General features: G+C 40.0%; 3 protein-coding genes across 3 annotated transcripts; 1 reads left to right on the forward strand and 2 right to left on the reverse strand.

Annotated features, from left to right (window-relative positions):
* Window positions 1-387: 387 nt before the first annotated feature.
* Window positions 388-7126, forward strand: exosc1 (exosome component 1). The gene is made up of 8 exons (XM_079653730.1): window positions 388-525; window positions 3195-3310; window positions 3565-3639; window positions 3753-3841; window positions 4367-4400; window positions 4499-4549; window positions 5096-5180; window positions 6195-7126. The coding sequence occupies exons 1-8, from the start codon at window positions 498-500 to the stop codon at window positions 6299-6301; spliced, it is 585 nt and encodes a 194-aa protein (XP_079509856.1). The 5' UTR covers window positions 388-497; the 3' UTR covers window positions 6302-7126.
* On the reverse strand, window positions 6846-10836 carry knop1 (lysine-rich nucleolar protein 1). Its single transcript, XM_079653719.1, has 6 exons — window positions 10741-10836; window positions 10043-10103; window positions 8821-9959; window positions 8650-8724; window positions 8195-8257; window positions 6846-7518 (listed from the first exon to the last, which is right to left on the reverse strand). Exons 3-6 carry the CDS (start codon window positions 9925-9927, stop codon window positions 7213-7215), a joined length of 1551 nt encoding a protein of 516 aa, XP_079509845.1. The 5' UTR covers window positions 9928-9959; window positions 10043-10103; window positions 10741-10836; the 3' UTR covers window positions 6846-7212.
* Window positions 10837-12413: 1577 nt separating this feature from the next.
* gprc5bb (G protein-coupled receptor, class C, group 5, member Bb) lies at window positions 12414-20850 on the reverse strand. The gene is made up of 4 exons (XM_079680365.1): window positions 20377-20850; window positions 18444-19539; window positions 16014-16126; window positions 12414-15912 (listed from the first exon to the last, which is right to left on the reverse strand). Exons 2-4 carry the CDS (start codon window positions 19537-19539, stop codon window positions 15868-15870), a joined length of 1254 nt encoding a protein of 417 aa, XP_079536491.1. The 5' UTR covers window positions 20377-20850; the 3' UTR covers window positions 12414-15867.
* Between the last annotated feature and the right edge of the window lie 588 nt (window positions 20851-21438).

Genomic DNA, 21438 nt, shown 5'->3' on the forward strand with positions numbered 1-21438 from the left:
ACTTACATGCAAATCTTTTCAGGTTTTTATTTGTAGGGTACTATGCTAAATTCAGAGACTTATCGATTCTGTAACTGTTCTTTGCCATGCTTCCCCCCCTAAAATAAATAGTTTTATTCCTAATCACACTTCAGTGCATGCCCCATATTAATAAGCAAAACCAATCCAATTAGAATATTGCTATTGCTTTCACAATTGTCATTAAAGACAGTACTTGATGTAATTCAAACTATGTATTATGAATGTATATAACATTATTAGTATGAATAATGTTGTAAACTGTTACCGTAGAAGTAGGTAACAGTCCTGTAATATATTTAATGTGTGGATGGTTCTGCTTTGCTGCATCTCTTGCGTTGACATGTGCTCATGTTTGCCTCAACAAAAATGGCCGACTGAGCCGTCCTGCTTCCGCTCAGCTTGACACAGACCAATCAGAATCGACTCAAGCTCTTCGTCATAGCCAATCGACTGGAGGATCTGCTCCTCTCGAAAACATGTCGCCCATGAAGCTGTGTGTTCCAGGTGAGTCCCGTAAATGTAATTTTACTAACAGGATGTAGTTAAACCAAACTTTGGAACATTTTGTCCTATTGTGTCAATGGTGCCTTTAGTCAATGTCTCTATGGTCCTAGAAAATATAGTCAACGATGCCGTTTGACAGTGTTAAACTCCGTTAATTATTCCCAGCTGCCATGAGTTGTTTGGGTTTTGGATTCTAGCACAGAAAACGTTACCTTTTAGTTTCTTGTAAAACTGTGGCTCGTATCAGATGACGGATATGGTCAGTTGGGCTCTTTAAGAAAATAAATGTAAGTATACCGTACTTCTGGCTCAGATCTGTGAGACTTATACTTTCTACAGCATTTCATCTCCTGCCCTGCCCATCGCCCCGGGCATACAGCAGCATTCCTTCTCACACTTGTTTTGACTCACCCAATGTAACATGCCGAGTCATATTGTGCAGAAGGAAATGTAAGAAAAAGAAGCTTAAAACCCAGCAATTATTTGAGGTCTGACCTTATTGAGTCTTTAAAGTTGCCTAGAAACACCAGAAATATAAAGTAGTTACATGTGTTCAGTGTGTCAGTCCCACAGGGTTTCATGTTATGTTATGCCAAAGTGGAGTTACTGAAAGAGACAAAATACGTTTTTTAAAAGATTAATAAATGTCCTCCTTTAGAGGAAGGACTGTTATGGAAATATTGTTGTATACAGTAAATAATATTTTATGTGCAGACAGTTTCTGGACTTGTTTTACTTTTATTCCTAATATCCATGTTGTTTCTTCTTCACAAAGTAAAAATATCACACATACAGTGGGGCAAAAAAGTATTTAGTCAGCCATCAATTGTGCAAGTTCTCCCACTTAAAAAGATGAGAGAGGCCTGTAATTTTCATCCTACGTATACCTCAACTATGAGAGACAAAATGAGAAAAAGAATCCAGAAAATCACATTGTCTGATTTTTAAAGACTTTATTTGCAAATTATGATGGAAAAAAAGTATTTGATCACCTACAAACAAACAAGATTTCTGGCTCTCACAGACCTGTAACTTCTTATTTAAGAGCCTCCTCTGTCCTCCACTTGTTAACTGTATTAATGGCACCTGTTTGAACTTGTTATCAGTATAAAAGACACCTGTCCACAACCTCAAACAGTCACACTCCAAACTCCACTATGGCCAAGACCAAAGAGCTGTCAAAGGACACCAGAAACAAAATTGTAGACCTGCACCAGGCTGGGAAGACTGAATCTGCAATAGGTAAGCAGCTTGGTGTGAAGAAATCAACTGTGGGAGCAATCATTAGAAAATGGAAGACATACAAGACCACTGATAATCTCCCTCGATCTGGGGCTCCACGCAAGATCTCACGCCGTGGGGTCAAAATGATCACAAGAACGGTGAGCAAAAATCCCAGAACCACACGGGGAGACCTAGTCAATGACCTGCAGAGAGCTGGGACCAAAGTAACAAAGGCTACCATCAGTAACACACTACGCCGCCAGGGACTCAAATCCTGCAGTGACAGACGTGTCCCCCTGCTTAAGCCAGTACATGTCCAGGCCCGTCTGAAGTTTGCTAGAGAGCATTTAGATGATCCAGAAGAGGATTGGGAGAATGTCATATGGTCAGATGAAACCAAAATAGAACTTTTTGGTAAAAACTCAACTAGACGTGTTTGGAGGAGAAAGAATGCTGAGTTGCATCCAAAGAACACCATACCTACTGTGAAACATGGGGGTGGAAACATCATGCTTTGGGGCTGTTTTTCTGCAAAGGGACCAGGACGACTGATCCGTGTAAAGGAAAGAATGAATGGGGCCATGTATCGTGAGATTTTGAGTGACAACCTCCTTCCATCAGCAAGGGCATTGAAGATGAAACGTGGCTGGGTATTTCAGCATGACAATGATCCCAAACACACCGCCCAGGCAACGAAGGAGTGGCTTCGTAAGAAGCATTTCAAGGTCCTGGGGTGGCCTAGCCAGTCTCCAGATCTCAACCCCATAGAAAATCTTTGGAGGGAGTTGAAAGTCCGTGTTGCCCAGCGACAGCCCCAAAACATCACTGCTCTAGAGGAGATCTGCATGGAGGAATGGGCCAAAATACCAGCAACAGTGTGTGAAAACCTTGTGAAGACTTACAGAAAACGTTTGACCTCTGTCATTGCCAACAAAGGGTATATAACAAAGTATTGAGATGAACTTTTGTTATTGACCAAATACTTATTTTCCACCATCATTTGCAAATAAATTCTTTAAAAATCAGACAATGTGATTTTCTGGATATTTTTTTTCTTTTCTCATTTTGTCTCTCATAGTTTTATTCCCCACTGTGTGTGTGTGTGTGTGTGTATATATATATATATATATATATATATATATATATATATAGCAGCATGAAGTCTGGGAATGCATAATAGCTATACATTGAAGTAGGAATACACACAATGCCCCGATGTCTAGTAAATAACATCTACATAATAGCCACACTCGTTATATTTTATTTTTTTTCCTTGTGAAAGCAGTACTTTGGTATTTTACTCCCTATGGTTGATATTATTCCTCACAAAACTGTATAATGTATTCAGATTCTAGCGGTGATGGTCCACCTCCACTTTTAGAAAGCTGACATAAGACCTTTTCTCCAACACTGTCTTTATTTTTCCCCTTTATTTTCATCCCTAGGTGACAAGCTATGCAGCACAGAAGACTGTATTCCCGGCACAGGAATTTATCTGCGACACGGCTGCATTTACTCCTCACTAACAGGCTATGTGCTTAAGAAAAATGAAGGAGAGGAGGTAAGGGGTGTGGTGGGTGTGTCTGTGTGTAGGAGGGAGGCAGGGGAAGCTGCAGAAGCAATGAGGAGTGCCAGAGTGTTGTGCAACATTTGTGAATGTGAATGAAGGAACAAACATATTTCTCTTCATTCAGAAATGATGCGCAACACTCTGGTGGAATGGCAACTATTTTTAGAATGACAGGTTTATTCCTCGGCCTGTTTTCTTACTTCAACAATAACTGAAATGCTGTTTGCAATGTGTCTCTTTTGAAGTTACCAGTGATCTCGGTTGTAAGGGAAACAGAAACACAACTACTACCAGATGTAGGAGCTATAGTCACCTGTAAGGTATGCAGTTGAATCGGATACTATTTTGTTACTTATGATCTGATTGTGATCCTTCATAGCTTGGATTAAGATCTGTGGTTTGTGTCAAGCCTAACTGTTTTTTGCTTGGACAGGTGACCAGCATTAACCCCAGGTTCGCAAAAGTCCACATCCTTTATGTGGGCTCCACACCGCTGAAGGACCGCTTCAGAGGAACTATCAGGTAAACTGCCCCTCTATAGCATAAAGCTGCGATCTAAACCTCCAGCTAAAGAAACAGCTACTGTCCTCATCAACAAGTCTGGGACAATCACTGTCACAGTCTTATCTCCTCCCACTGACACTGTACATTACCTTAAAGGGGCCCTATTGTGATCTTTTTCAGGTTCATATCTGTATTTTGTGACATGTTTCCATGCTTTAAAGTTCAAAAAGGTCTTTATTTTTCTCCTACTGCCTGTCTTTTCACCCTCTGTCTGAAACCAGAGCCCAGTCTGCTCTGATTGGTTAGCTGGCCGGCGCTGTTGAGATGGGTTTACTGCTTAGAGATGTAGTTGTATGTTAGTAATTCTATCGCTCAAAGTGGAGTCGAAAGAGATGAGTTTTCAGTCTGCGCCGGAAGATGTGTAAGCTATCTGCTGTCCTGATTTCAATGGGGAGCTCATTCCACCATTTTGGAGCCAGGATAGCAAACCCACATGTTTTTGTGTCATTCTCAAAACTGAGCCAATTCTTTCTGACTCTACAGGAAAGAAGATGTGCGTGCCACAGAGAAAGACAAGGTGTGTTTTAATCCATGATTTCAATCAGATCATTAGATTTTTACTTATTTAAAAGATGACATGCTTTTAGCGTTAAGCTTTTGTCTTTATTGTTACAGGTGGAGACGTACAAAAGCTTCAGACCTGGCGATATCGTCTTGGCCAAAGTTGTATCCTTCTCTCGGATCTAAGACGCACCCATAAGTAACAATCTCAAGAATGAAACTATTTGAGAGCTATGCAAAGTATTTAGCTCGCCTTTTGTTTTCATCCTTTAAACCAGTGGTTCCCAACCTGGGGGGGGCGCCAGGCCTCAGATGATTTGAGGCCGATTATCATATTTAGACTTTTTTCTTTTACATATAATTGTAAAGCAATACATGATTGTCACTAAAAGCCTTGTCTCTACATTACAATAACATATACAAAATAATTGGCTAATTAATTTTAATAAAAATTCAAGTTAGTATTAAAGGCATAAAAAGAAAGAAATGTATAATTCTTTCTTTAATAGAAATGATTCTTCTGCCCATAAAGTGTCCAAACCAAGCTTTTCTGGATAAGCACATTTTTAAAACATAGTCATTGTCCATGCCGGTTTCAGTTGGATTATTTGTCACAGTTGCTCCAATCAGATTGGTCTCCTCCATTTTGTAGATTATTTACGACTTTTGAATCCACATAAACACATTGGCAAAATCCTTGACCTGTGTCAGATTTCTCTCGGAGACGTGCAGTCAAACTACCTCTTGACAACAGCAGAGAACGAGCTGGGGGTGGTGGTGGCACACAGTGAAGCAGGTAACTTTCAAAAAACAACCTTTTTATTTTTTATTTTCCACTTCAAAACACAGCACTTCACAGATTGAACGTATCTTGTTTGAACACCAGGTGGTGCAAGACGACTGACCTGATCAGACTCAGAATAAGCTTATTCATCCCACAGAGGGGAAATGTACATTTGTTACAGCAAGTAAAGAGCCAAAGATAGCTTAATATCACTCAAGGAGCATGCATAACAAATATTAAACGATAGAAATTGCGCAATTTACAAAATACACATCAATTACCAGTAACTGTTTTGCAAATATAGCAGTCAGGTGAAAATAATATTAAATGTGGAAGTATATATTGTACAGCTATTTGCGGTAAATATATATTGCACATAGGTAGTATTGCACTACAGGGTTGTTATAGTCTTTGTTGTTATATGTGTGTGATAAACTTGAGACAGTTATTGTCACAAATATTTGCAAAGTGAGTCGTATTTATCAAACATTTGATAAACACTGTTACAGTTTGGCAGAAGTTTTGTAACTGTTTTTAGTAACCAAGCATGGTTTTGTGTAGAAATGTAAGAAAAGAAAATGACATGAGGAACAGCTTTCAATCCAAGGAAGTGATGCAAAAATGAGTGACATTTAAAGCTACAGAAGTGTTGAATGCCAGACCGCTACTGCAGACAGAAAAGTTTGATTCAAGGATTTAAATCAAGGTTTTTGAAAAGAAAATATGGGTCATTGTACGTGCTTGAATTTATATAATTTTGTAATCTATTGAAATTTTATTGTCTGTTTCTGTAAAGCCTGCTATGTTTCATTCTTAAAGTTCTCAGGGTTTTTAACAGTAATGAATCTTCATTCTTGTCCCAAACTATGTTATGTGAAGGAACTTTAGAGAACTGGGCCTGGAAAATTCTGAATTAGATTTTTGAAAAGGTGTATGAACCAATAATTGAATAATGTATATTGCTGTGGACACTGATTATAGAATATATTGTCTCTTATTTTACCTCACTTTGTCTTTGTGAATCAGGTGCCCAGATGGTTCCCATCAGCTGGTGTGAGATGCAGTGCCCGCAGACGCACAGCAAAGAATTCCGGAAAGTGGCGCGAGTGCAGCCGGAGTTTCTTCAGGCATGATGAGACGACAGATTATATCACAAGGAGCACACAGCTTCACCTCTCTCTCTCTCTCTCTCTCTCACTGACCTAACAGCCTCGCAACTCTGTTATAGATGTTTCTTTCTGAAAAAATGTATTCGGCTACTTCTATTTTTGTATAGCTCTCTGGACATGGTGTCATAGTTTGATTGGTCCAGCTGGAATACACTGAATCAACATCAGGCATATTCTAAACTATGTAGTGACTGTTGTTAGACATTTTTTGCTCAGTGCACGCATCAGCAACATTAAAGTTGCATTTAATTTGCTTGATCACAACCCTGGCTGACTTAGTGACATTGTAGCTGCCCAACTTTGTAAGTGTCCACTATGTTGAAAAGCATAAGTAAAGAAAGGACTATTTCACAAAGGCAGCATTTACTCAGTTTTGCTAACAAGTATTATGGTCGATCATCTAGTGACTCTGAGGATGAAGCAGTTGGTGCAAACACAGATTTGTAAGCAGAAATTCTTTAAAATGGCTGTTATTGGTCTGAAATGATGAGGATTTTACCAAAATTGCTGCACTTTGAAACTTCTTTTGCAACTTTTATTTTGTACATTAAAACGGGCACAAACATCCTTTCCAACTTCTGGAAAAGGTTGTCTGCAGCAGAGTGGAGTGATATGATTGAGGGCCTAATGTGTAATCAGCGTCACAGCTGGACTAACCGCCCATGTTAGTCAGATATTTCTCTTGGTTTACAGAAGATTGTCTAAATTAAATGAATGAGCCGACAATATGTAAGCAGACATTTTTCCATTCTGTCTGGAAGTTTGCAAAATAAAAAACTATAAACATTTCTAAGTTATAAAATTCTTTTGTGATATGTTTGCACAACCATACACACATGTTTTCAAGATTATACCCATTCACATACACATTTGGATCAATCATCAAAGCGAACTGATCGGCTTGAATGGATGTCAATGGAAAACTTCTTGTTCGAAGCTGGAGTGAACCCGAGTCCGGTGCCCCTGTTACTGAAGTCAATCCTACGCGACTGTGCACGTTCAAACTCTCCCACAAGCCCTTGCTGCAGCTGTTCCTGTGCGCTCTTCCCCAGCGCCATGTTTGCTGCCCCGCTGCTGTCCGATGCCGGCTGGAAACCCTTTTTGAAGCCGCCCATCAACCGGAGGAACTTCTGCTGCTTCTCAGAGCTGTTGAACTCTGCTGTGCTCCACTGGCCGAGGCCCTGAGAGAGAGAGAGAGAGTGAGAGATATTAAAAACGGAAGCACTAAGGAGCTCTCTACTGGTTTTACCCGTAATTGTTTGTCAGCAGGAGTAAAACTCGATCGATGAAAATGGTTTTAAATGTCTTCTGGAGGAGTTTTCTAAAGTCTGATCAAATAACCCTGATGTTCAGATATTCTCAGAGATTCAATTGGTTACATTTCAGGAAAAACACTCACACAAAAAGTCACGATAAAATCGTGAATTTGGAACAAAACTGGATCAACGTAACAATCGCACAGGAATGCCACAAGCGCACGTTTAGTAGGGAGCTGAAACAATGAGATATCCTTTTTCGTCCAATCAGTATTGTTTTTTTCTCTAAATTCACCACAGCAATAGCTTCTCCAGGTCTGAATGCTAATGAAAATGTGGTGATTATGGGCTAAAATCTCAAGTTTTCCCTCATTGTTAATTCTGATCGCAAAGTATAATTTGATTAGGTCATCTACGACAAGTGGCTTCCTCTGGTGTGTGATGAGGACGATCCAACCCTGCAAAGTAGGGAAAAAATGTGTAGGTCCTTAAACCTTATTTATGTATAACTCTAAAACACTGGAGTACCCTTTTAAAAGAAAACCAGCTAAAAAGGGACATCCCAGAGTTTAATTTCTCTACAAAAAGCTAAATGACATACCGTTGGTTTGGCTGGAGGTTGGGAGGCATTGTCGACTTCCATTTGTAAAGACTGTCTTCTTTCCTGTGACAAAAAACACTTTATTAAGAGTTGTGTTACTGGAACATCAAGTAGTTAACTGATTTCTTTTTTTTTTTTAAGTGTTATACAGACTTTTTTGCATTTACATGAGAAATTCTACTTCTCCCATGTTTGTATAAATATGAAATTCAGCCATGTTTCTCTCCAGTGGATTAAACAAATTACACACGTGTCACTATACAAATATTTATGTTTATTTAGTTTTACCTTTGGATAACAGCCAGTTAGCTGTTTTCAGTCTTTGTGCTAAGCTAACTGGCTGTTTATACTAGCTTTGTATTTACCAGCAAGAAAGTGAATAAGAGTATTCACAGAAATTCTATCCACAGCAATAAATATCAACCCACTGACAGACTAACTAGAGCCCTGTCTACCTGGTTGATGTTGACCTCATCAGCGTTTCCTGTTTTCTCGGACAGGAAGACCACGTCCAGGACGTTGTGTGGTTCCTGAAACACAACAAAACACAAAAAAGGTTCACTCCCTATGTAAAAACATAAAACATTAGAGCATGATATCAATCACTTCTAAGAACCAACACTCACATGTTGGTCTTCCGGCTCTTCTTTAATCTTCTTCTTCTTTTCGGCACTAGTTAAAGAACTCACATTCTCCACCGGGGTTTCCTCCTCAGTGGAGATTTTCTTCTTCTTCTTTTTGCTCTTCTTTCCTGCAGGTTCACTACAGTGCTCCTGAACTTCTTCACATTTGAGTTCTGATGCTTCTTCCTCCTCTCCCTTTCCCCTTTTCTTCTTCTTCTTCAGCTCTGTGTCCTCTACTTCACTGAACTCCACAGAAGCTTTTCTACGCTTTTCTTTTTTTCCTTTGGTCTTTGGCTCCGTCTCAACTTCATCGATGACAATAATCTCACTCTCTGCAGATTTCTTTTTCTTTTTTTTGTGTACCTTTTCTTCTGAAGCTTCTTTGCTCTTTGTGTTGTTAACTTTGTTTTGGATTGTTCCTAATTCACTTCCATCTTCTTTACTATCAGCCGATTTCTTTCTTTTTTTCACCTTAGACTCTTCTCCCTCTGGTGTTTGCAACATCACTCCATTTTTATCCACTTTGGACTTTTTATTTTTTTTGTCACCATCTACAGGTTCGATGGTTTTCTTTTTCTTTCTTTTAACTTGCTCCTCAATCTCCTCTGTACTTACTACTAAAATGTGTTTTCGCTTCTTGGCTTTCTTCTGCAAATTATACTTTACAGCATGCTTTTCTCCCTCCTCCTCATTTTCTGATTTAATCTGCTCAGACTTATTTTTAGCTTTCTTTTTCTTTTTTACTTCCTCTTCTTTCACTGAACTGAACTCTTCCTTTTCCACCTGCTTCTTCTTCTTTTTCTTTTTACTGATTTGATTGTCATTTTCTTTCTTGGCGTCAGAACCATTGACACCATTTAGAGTTTCAGAAACAACCTTTTTTTTTTTCTTCTTCTCTACCTTTTTGGTGGTGACATCCGAAGACTCCTCTTCTGAATCTATATCAATAATATCAGCTTTTTTACTTTTCTTTTCCTTCTTTTCTTTTTTCATAACATCTTGGATCCCATCTTCATCAGTTATGTTGTTATTTTCCAGCGGAGAGGTTTTTACTTTCTTGTTTTTCTTCCCCTTCTTAACACATTTCTCCTGACTCAGCTCTTCCTTCATCTTCTCCCCAAGGCAAAAGACCGCTCGCTTGTCTGGTGAAAGAAATACAATTATGGCAAGACAATACCTTTCAGGGATAGATTAGGCTCTGTGTAACGGAGAAATAAATACTAACCAAGGGTTTGGCTGAGCTGGAACAGCTTATCAATGTCTTTTTGCAGGGCCAGTCACTTTACCTGCAGGGTACAGAGGGGAATTGTGTTCAAATGTTTATCATTTTAGTTTGAATGCAACACATACTATTACTGTTATCCATCAGTAAACTCATTTTTCTAGATAATACATGTATGTGTCAGACAATTGAAACACTGCACATGCAACTTTTCTACAGGTTCTACTTATTTATTAACTGTAAATTGTTTATTATTAAAGATTCAGTAACGCTTAGAGTTGTATTAAAATACCTACATTCATGTACATTTCTCAGGTTGTGTAAAACCTGAACAGGTTGTTGTGTTGTTATTTTTTTTGCCTTCCCATTAAATGAACATGCTTTCAGTGAGTGAACACATCAATGCTAACAACCCTTAAATCAAGAAAGGACATCAAGTTAAGATTGAAAAAATCCAGAATAATAATATTGCAAAAACACCACTTTTAGGCAGAATAAGATCACCACGTTTATTTTTAGCACTCTCTTACTACACCATGCTAGCTGGCAGCTAACAGCAGCAACGAACGTTTAATTGTTCAAAGTAGTTAAAAGGTTAAACCGATAAAGAAAAAAACTAAACAGTCAGCCAGATGGTAAGACTATTTACCATAGCTGAACAGTTCATTATGAAACGTTAACTCGATGAGCTGTTAACTTACTTTGCACTCATTGATAATTCACGTGGATACCAGTGTCCTCTCTTCACCCGGAAGTAGTTCCCCCCGTTTCCTCTTAGCGACGAGCATGGTTTCCGTAGCAACGAGTGCCCAAAACTAAATTCAACAAGTCGTTAGTCTTCTAATGTCATTTATTTTATCTTATTTCGGTTTTATTTCTTGGTTTTACTACCATATACCATTTATTTATTGAAATGAGTAACTCGTCGTAAACGTGTGTAGCAAGTGTGTTAGTTGTTTTGCCCTTTTATCAAACCAAAAGACACACCAGGGCCCTTTCTCATTTCATAAAATCCCCCTCCTCGATTCCTCGACTCCTCGGTTCTCCGGTAGTGACCCGGAAATGAATTTCAGCGCGCCATGTTGAATGACATCTGGGTTGCGTTCGGATAGTTTACAAATCAGCTCCTAAGTTCTAACCCTATCTCCTATTCCTTGACCTCTGATTGAAACGTCACGGGGTTAAGGGATAGGATAGGAGAATTCAAAAGGACTTAGGAGAAGAGACTGCGGTACTTTAGAGAATCCGAATGCACTTTCACTATCTGACGTGTTTATGATGCGCCAGCGGACGTCATTGTATGCGTCTGCTGCTGTGGGGAAACTATGGAAACTACAGTTCTCTATACAACGGACTACAACATGGATGTTTAATAAGAACGAGGGACTCATCTAGAGACTCTGCACCGTGCTCTGATGCTGTTGCTTTATGCTTTATGAACAACAGAGAAACATATTCTTCATGACCAAAATTGGAATTGAAATAAAAAATGAAAGTGAAACTTATGCTCGTCACCCTCTCCCTCCAGTCCACATTAATACAAATGATCCCAATACGTATGATTGTATGAACTATGAAAATATCTTAAAATCAATACAAATGTATTTATTAAACGTTAGTCCTTAACACCTATCACTGTGTACATCACCATTCAAACATCTTTTAAAAGTTGAACAAACCCCACACAGCTCAGTGAAATGTTGGCTTTATTTAATCATTTCAGTAAAAACTAACGTTCATATTTCTCTTTTTGATTATAATACTGACGAACGTTCAAAACAAAGCACTTTGGCAACTTACCACGTACATTTTAAAATGTTTAATAAGCACCGTAACTTTCATGATATAATTTCTCCGTCATAATCGTTTGTTTCCGTGAACGGCCGACTGTTGTGTGATGCAAATGCTGCGGCTGCAAGGCATTGTGGGGCAGCATTTTCTCCTCTCCTTTCGGTTAGGTAGGTCCAGTGGTTCCTAAGCTAAAGGAGGTTATAAAGGAAGTTTGAAACCTGTGTGGTGTAGGTGTGTGTGGTACAGTGTGTGCGTAGATGCAGCGGAGAGACAGGTCTCAGTTGGTTTGGTGTCCTCGGCTTACTTTTAATACTCGTAAATAAAAATGTTGGCCCGTAATTTATTTTCCTCATTGTAGCGACCAGAGAGGGGGGATATATCCAGTCTCTGATAGTGTTACGTTATTATGAGAGAGCTCTGTTGGATTCTGAAATTGTATATATTTATACAAATATATACATATATATATGTATGTGTGTGTGTGTGTGTGTGTGTGTGTGTGTGTGTGTGTGTGTGTGTGTGTGTGTGTGTGTGTGTGTGTGTGTAAGTGTGTAAGTGTGTAAGTGTGTAAGTGTGTGTGTCCGCATCTGTAGCCTGTTGTTGTCTCATTATACCGCACCGTGAATGAATTAAAGTAAATATATCAGTTGTCATGAACACATCTGTCCATCAGACAGAGTGCTGCTGTGCCTCCTGTCATCATTAATGGACGTCTCTTTAAAATGAGCGCTCAGAGGAGAGGAGTTCTCATTTCTCTAACCGCCTGCTGCTTCCCCTCCTCTCTCCTCGGCTCCCCTCTTCGGCTCCTCCGCTCGCATTTCCTGTGGGCGGGACTAAGTATCGAGGATAGGAGTCGAGGAGGGGAGTCGAGGAGGGGAGTTAGAGAAATGAGAAAGGGCCCTGCAGTTAGTCAGCAAAACACCGAAGCATTGCCCAGTTATTAATAAAACTAACTATCATACATGTAAAAACAATCGAAAGGAACTGAAATTAGCAGGAAAAAACGTAAACAAACAACAATTAAATCATGTTTAAAGTGTATTATTTTAGAAAGTAGGCAGGGTTTTAACCATACTGTCCCTCTTCATTCTTAACACAACTAATTATGTCCCTTTTTGTATGTACATACAAGTACAAAATCATAAATGAATGAGAAGAGATGGTCTGAAAGTGTTCAACATGATCCCTAATACAATAATAAGTATTCTGAACACTTTTAAGATTTGGTCGTACAACACTTTTTTATAAATAGCTAGTTTCAATCATGCTCTGCCTGTAATCTAAACCTGACTTCTACCTCACCTTCAGCTCCAAAAGTCAAAGGTCAGTGGACCAACATGCCTCGACTGACTTACATTGGCTTGAACCTGCAACTACAGTACTTCCTGTCACTGGCTGCGACCCCAAAATCCTCCTGCTTCTTCTGGTGTCCAGCCAGTGAAGATCTAGCAACCACCTTGATGGTCTCCTATTTCGAGCCTTACACCTAAGGCTTTTGGAGGTGAGTCGTATCTATCCACTTAAGACCTCATCCGCTGCCTACTACTGTTAGCTTCCATACCACCCACATCTATGACAGCTATACGTCCCAATCTTTTATCTCCAGCTTCCTTGAGGACTTAAACCTATAATCTGGGCAAGCTGCAGTGCAACCACTATCTGCAGCCTCTAATATCCAAAGCTTTAGGGAGCAGTGACTTTTTAAACACCCTACATTCAATTTTGAATTTTAGAAGAGATGATTTATTACACTTTTTGGAAGAATAGAGCTATTAGGCTTACTGGGTCTCAATTCAACACACCACAAGCTCTATATACTTGGTATAAATCATTCAGACATCTTATTATTACTAGAAATAACAATGTAAATCAACCTCATTCTTTACTTTGTATAAAAATAACTACTTTTGTGATGTGTTATGGATGCACTTTTCATATTTATTTGGAATAATCTTGAAAATCAAATATGGAAATTATCTGAAGTATCAACTGGAAACCTTGCATTATTTATTTATTTGCAGCCTTTTTTATTGACATTGACACATTTGTGAGGATATCTTCTTTGTTTGTTTGCTTGCTTTTATTGCAGTGCAGTCATTTTTTTCTGTCACTGCACATGCCTCTCCTCTTTGTGTGTATGGCTGATTGTATAGCTGCATCCCTATAAAGTGAATCATGGATAATGACAAAAGACCAGTTCAATGACCAGACCGTTATTAACCGAAATATGCACTGATGTATTAGCCACTTTGTGCAAACCACATTACAGACATTCATGTTACGCTGCCATGAGACAGTGACAGGGCTATCACTATAAGAACATTTAAAAAAGGAAAAATACAATTTTCACATTTTGATATTTACACAATTAAAACTCTGGTATATAGGGTCAACACATATACATCTTGTAATGGTTATATTTGCATTGTACAATATCTGAGCACACAAAAAGGCAAATTATTTACTTTAGTTTTATATAACAAAAAGAAATGGTCAAAGAAATGGTCATAAAATAAACATAGTGAATGGCATTATAACTTGATAAATTGTCCTGGGTTGAATTTAGTGTTTCCAAGGAAATTAAAACGGATGCTTATTAGAAATCTACATGATGCCAAACTTTGCCCTTCTACTAATAAAAACAGTGTACATGTGTGTGAGTCGGTTCCAGTTATATTCACAGTGATGGATGAGTTAATGTTTTCTCTAGATAACATTTGAAGGGATCCTGAATGCCAGAATATAATGACAGTAGCAATACAATTTCTATCCAAGCATGATCAGTATAGCCTTATTGAATCCAGAGTAATCTTGGGAAAACATGAGTGAAACTGGTTGAGAAAACAGTCCGACCTCAAGGTCCATTTGGTAGCTGTTCCAGAGATTTCAGCTGAACAACATGGTCTTCTTTTGAGCACTTTAAGTGGATTTGTCAACCGCTATTTCCATTGTCAAGAACAAGCTTTGCAATAAAACACTGAAACCGTTTTTTCTCTTCTATATATATATATATCAAAATTCTATAAAACATTTAAATACATTTTGACAAAATACATTACCTCTAATCTGCGCTTTTACATGCATCTCAAATCATCAGACATCTCAAATATCACAATGCCCAGATATAATATAGTGCAAAATCACAACCTCAAACAGTAAACGTTACTGTATACACTGCAGCATTGCAGTATTAAATGGCTTTTTATCATAGGCTTATTAAAAACGACTAATCCATCCGCCGTAGACTATTTTTAGTCTTTTAAATCATCAGATTATTATTCAGAACTTTACACCAGCTCTGTTACTGCATGACAATTATGTATGAAATGTCCAATAGCACTGATAATAGAATGGATACATGGAGAGAAAAACCCGAGTGCGAGTCCTTTGGGTCTTCCACCATGCCAGCTCTGTGGGCGTATGTTTAAATAAACATCCTAAAGGCTTGTTTTTTTTAGATGTATTCTTACACCAGATAGAAGAGAAGTAAAGTTTAGTTTTTGTGAAGCAAACATCACTGAGGAACTGGCTTCAATTAGTTACATCAATCATTTAGAGCTGCTCCCACATCTCTGTACTTCTATACATTAAAATCATACTTTAATCTTTTCTTTATTATGGTTAATACCACAGTGTTCTATTAACCTAATAGCATTTGCCCTTTCTGATGCACTCCATGTTTATGTATTTATTTACATATTACAATTAAAACTCTGTGTGCCTAATTAATGCATCATTACAACTGTTCCCTTATGAAAAAGTCTCCTAGGCTATGGAAGCTGAGTCACTTCGACCCTCTCTTTTGTGATTTTCTGTCCAGTCTGCTGAAAAATAGGAACGCAAAAGGAGAGCAAAAACACTTTTAGGATTGGTTCTTAAAATGTAACATGTTGCATGGTGCATTTTTAAGGTCCCATCACATCCATTCTGTGTGATATGCGATGTTTTCAAAATCTCCTTCTTCTTCTTAGGCAACAGGAAATTCTATAATCACACACCAGCGTTACCAGCGTTTCTTTTTCAAGTATTGTCGCATATCACCATAACCGTCGCCCAGTGTAGTTTACTGGGGCTGTGGGCATCTACACCAAAGAAACAAAACATGTAGTAAACAAGTTTAGTATTGTTAGGGTTGGTTATTTTTATGTCAACAACTCACAATGTGTGTTTCTTCCATACTTACCGTTCCACCATTCATGACCAGAGCCATCTCAGTGGGTTGGTAGACGTGACCTCTGAAAGCGATGCCGGGACGCATACTCCCGTGGCTGCTGTGGTAGGTTCCAGTTCGGAGTGCTGACCCACCACGAAAGGTAAAGCACACACACGCACGTTATGGGTGTCATGGTAACAAATGTTACATCTACTAACTAGACCATAATGGCTCCAGTTTCAAGGGAACCTTACCTACTATTATATGGCATATTCACACTGCATGGTATGTCACGGCTCTACCTTTTTGTGTCATCCTATGAGCAAAATGTGTGGATGGTACCTGCTACTGTTTTGATACTACCTCCTTGGAGGTTCTTAACAAGCTGATTAGAAACTAGAAGGTGGAGTAAAACACTTTAAACTAATGATTAATCCATGAGAATATTCACCAGCGGATCATCTTGCGCAAACCTGGACCTTTCTTTATTAGCTCCATCAAAATATTTTAAAAGATGGTAGCTGGAGAAACTATAATGTACACTCCGCTGCACAACCGACAGCAATCAGCTGATCATCCCATCACACTAAGGGGGTGCTCTTACCAGAGGAAAACAAAATAAGCAGCTTGTACCAAAATTGAGTTGATTTGAGCAGAGCTGTACCATAATAGATTAAATGTATTATACCGTGCAGTGGAAGTGCAGCCATGTGATGACAGTGCTACTGATTTGTCTAAATGAAACATATATTACATGTGAAGCAACTATTGGGGGATGGTTACCATAAGGGCGCTTACAAACCATGGACACTTCTCTTTTTTTAATACATTTCAGGGCACTATTTAGCAAATACTTTTCTCAGATCTTGGAAAATGCAACTTAAATGGCGTACAATAATAAATTGCAAGCAATAAGCTACAAGGATGTCAACTGATAAGGTGTGCTAACCTTGTCATTTTTTATACTAAAGCAGATACATCATATTTTTCCAATCTTAGCTCAAATTAGCCAATAAAATAACACTGGTATGTTGCTAATCCTATTAGATCCACTTGGCATTTTTTCAGACAAAATGTTGTCATTTGGTCCTACCACTTTAAAAGGAAAAACGTTTCTGGCAACTTTGGTCTTATTTTTCTATGTATGGTCATGATAATTACAATATATAACACAAGCCCTACTGCAGTGCTCACAGTGACAGGGAATGTACTGTCCATTAAGTGAGGTAAAAAGAGACTTCAACATCCTTTTAAACCAATAGTAACTCTTCTGGAGACTTGGTGACACATTGTTACATTGCTTCCCTCTGTGTTTTCTTAACTAACTCTCTGTATGACTCTGCCATTGTGAAAGTTGGACTGCTGTCACACTTTGTGCTTTCTTACAACAGACTGCGTTCTGCCAGTCTTTGTTTGTCCTGGTTCATCGTGGTTTAGCTCTTCATCTGTGCATTTGGCTTCAGATAAATATGGACAGCTACCAAAGTGAAATGACTCATACATATCCCTATAAGCCTCTTAGATACTCAGCCATTTCATAGGGTTTAATTGGATTTTGTATTATGCTGCAGGAGTGGTTTGAGACGTTTTATTACATATTTTTATTTGTATATATTTATTTATTCCACTGAGAGAACTGAGGCCTTTTTAAAAGCATAGATTTAGGCTTAACAAATCTCCTGGGCATCTGGCTGAGTTAGGAGAAATGTATAAAGATTTAAAAACTCCTACTTCTATCAAAAGCTGCTACATTGCATTAGTGTATTAGAAAATGCAACAATAACGCAGTGTTAAAAGCACATTTGGATGACTTGCGAGTTACTGACAATCAAATTAGTCAACCTACAACCTTCAAGTCAAATTAATCCAATAGCACTGTAGAGGATACTTTGCAGATGCCTTCACTACTACTGGGAAAATGCAATTAATCACATTTTGAATAAATTAATAAAGTAAATTAAATTGTGTTAAATGTTTTAATATCCAATCTTTGCACGCACTTTTTATGTTAATGTATATTTCATTGATTCACTGACACAAACCAGTTCGCTTGTCAAACAATCTCTGTGTAAAGTCCATGAGACATGATGTCATGATGTATTTAAAAAGGTCAGACTCCTTAAAAGCTGGTTGTTTTTGTTCTCTACTCGGCATGACATTGAATGGCATGAACACAACGTTGTTTTTTGTTTAGTTTTTGAAGAGGAGACATGGCATCATCTGTTTTGTTGATAGTTGCCAAGCAACAGGGATCTCATGGCTTTGTCATGACTTACCATTAAACCAAACACATTTGTAATCAACCTTTAAATGTTGAAAATGCAACCAAATGAGATCCATTTAAAGGCAGCATTAGAAAACAGGTTGAAAATCCTTTCTTAGATTATTTCATCTTTAAAACAAACATGAACAGACACACACACACACACACACACACAGACACATGTTACATAAGCCTACTTTCACCGTGCTCCTCCATAGAAAAGGCTTGGTTCTCAGGGAAGGGTCGGTGTGAGTGTGCTGGGATCTCATCTCCAAAGTGTGGAGGCGGAGACGTATGAGTGGTGTCGAAGAAGTCTTGCGTGATGGACTGCGGAGGGTTCCGGAGACACAGGTGGGCCTCTGGAATAGCGTGGAACAGCAGCAGGATCCAGCCCTGAATGACCAGGGCCACCGCCAGCGCAGGCTCATCCAACACCTTCACATCCTTCTTCCCCGGTCCCCCAAAACGCTCCCCTTTCCCCTTTCCCCTCACCTGGCTGCCATAAAGATAAAACCCCAGCCAAGCCACCCATAGCAATGCTGATGCCAAACTGGACAGGAAGAGCCAGACGGCGTTACACTTCCATCTCCGCTTTTCACTCTCTCCTTCTCTATCTTCTTCACTCTCTCCCCCCAGCTCTCCTCCACACAGCACCACCCCCAGAGAAAGCCCCATGGCTATGAGGAGCAGCCCCAGTGTGTAGCTGCATGTCAGAGCAAAGTCTAAAGGTGGGTATTCGCAGGCTGGGTGACCCTCTCTAACGACAGTCAGCAGGACCCATTCAGCAGAGATGATTCCCTGAACCAACGCCAACGCGAGACCCAGAGCCGCCAAGGAGCTTCCTGATGGACTCGTCTGGCCGGCCACCAGTCTCCTGAGCCTCACACCCTGCACCAGCAAGCTGGAGAAGCAGAGGGCAAAAAGGGGACCCCAGAAGGCCCGGCGGACCACACAGAGCGCCTGGTTCTTCCCCACCAGGAACGCCAGGGAGATGGTAAAAATCCCCAGGAGCGTGCCCAGGAGCAGGAGAAGAGGTCCCAAGCCGGAGCGCCTGGCGGGGTCAGAAATGGAGCGCAGCTTGACCAGCAGCAGCACGGCGAGGACCAGCGAGGCGAGGCCGCCGCTGCAGGCCACCGCCTCCAGGACCACCCCCCAGACAGCCTCCAGGTCGCACAGCACTCTGTACGGAGGGTCTACATCCACACTGCAACCCCGGGGAGGAGGAGGAGAGGGGTGGGACGAGGCATAGCCCATCAGGGAAAGGAGGCAGATGATGATTGGGCTGACAGCCATCTTAGAGATACAGAAACAGAAAATGTGTAGTAATGGGGAGAAAGGTGCAGAGAGATAAACAAGAGGAGTGATACTGTGGAGGAAGATACAGAGAGGAGGGGGGCACGAAGGTGGATGTCGTGATACATAACTATTTCATAAATACTGCCTCTTCATGAGTCACAATATACAGAAGAAACAGCCGACAACATTTATTAAGATCCAGTAAGCCTGTTATACACACACACACACACACACACACACACACACACACACACACACACACACACACACACACACACACACACACAGAATAGGACTGCTTTTAGCACTGGGCAATGGTTTCCATGGGAACGGGAAACAGCGTGGGCTGACTATTGCACACTGGGCTTTTGAGAAGTCGAGTTTCAGTACCCAAAAGCACAGAGAAATGCATGAGTATACACAGACCCACACACACAAACACACACACACACACACACACACACACGCACGCACACACGCACGCACGCACGCACGCACGCACGCACGCACGCACGCACGCACGCACGCACGCACGCACGCACACACACACACACACACACACACACACACACACACACACACACACACAAACAAACATAATGCTTGTACTCACTTGTGAGAACCCCTTAATGAAAAATTCATCCACCAGCCATAAAACATTACCCTTAGTTGAATCTTCATGTAAGTTGTAACCCTCCAACAGTGAAGAGTGATCCCAAAATATCCTTACTGTCAATTTCTGACAAGGATAGAAGTATCCAAACGCAAATAAACACACATACGTACGTACATACTAAATTCGACACAAATGCTAAAACTCTTTAATAAACTCACCTCAGATTAATTCTTGCCTTGAAATGTTGATTATTGGCAGTGAGGGGGCATTATTATTTTCCGGTCTGCATCCCAGCAAGTATTTTTGTTTTATTATCCCAGTTAATTAAATCCTTGAGGCAGCGAAAACAAAACGGTTTCCATTTTGTCTTTTATGTCTCTCTCAGCTCCCACTGTTTTCAAAGTAAAAAACAAGCACACTTTGTTGCGAAATCAATAATGTCCTTCTGCTGCACTGTTACGTCCGTCTGCTCCGAGAAAGATCTACAATTATGATGCATGCCTTGATACTTCACACACCCACGGAGTCAAATATATCTTGTGTGTCTCTTTCACTCTTCTCTCTCGCTCCCTCTGTCCCCCTCTTTCTAGTCATTCTGTTTGCATGTCTCTTTTCTCGCTCCCTGCTTCACGCTGAATCTGCGGAGGTGTCAACAGAGACGCAATCCCAGCTTTACTCCTGCTCACCCACACATGGGGAGCATGATTTGCTGATGCACCTGTCTAAACAGGAAGGGACATGTGAAATAAGTACAGTACATAACCATGGTAATTCACAGCCAATCCAGTGTGAGTCACCAGCATGGTAGAGTGTTATTTCCTGCCTACTGGCTCCCACGTCTTCCTCATTATTCAATTCTTCCTCACACCCAGAGCTGGAGATTCAACTTTAACCAGCAAATTGGACCAAAATCAATGGACTCTTCAGCAGGGAGATGTTTGTGAATGGTGTGTGTCGCAGAGTGAAGGAGAAGAAGTGAAGGCTTTGGAAGAAGTGGGGCAGATGGTCAATCTAAACACAGGTGAGCCTTGTGGCCACGTGGCTGTCCTTGTAGAGAGTGTTACTTAACACTCTTGAAGACATGATTCAGCCAAGTCTCTTTAGAGTGGCGTAATCTCCTCCCCTGGAGATGGCTTCTTGCGGTGACACGACGAAAGAAAAACCCAACCAATGTACTAGCTTATCGAGTCTATTTGGATCAGTGTGAGAGAGATTGATGCTGACAGACAGTAGTGGGCTCAGTGATAGAAAAAGGCCAAAGCTGTTTTTTGTGACACAAA

The sequence above is a fragment of the Notothenia rossii genome, assembly GCF_949606895.1.
Source record: "Notothenia rossii genome assembly, chromosome: 1".
NCBI classification, from domain to species: Eukaryota; Metazoa; Chordata; class Actinopteri; order Perciformes; family Nototheniidae; genus Notothenia; species Notothenia rossii.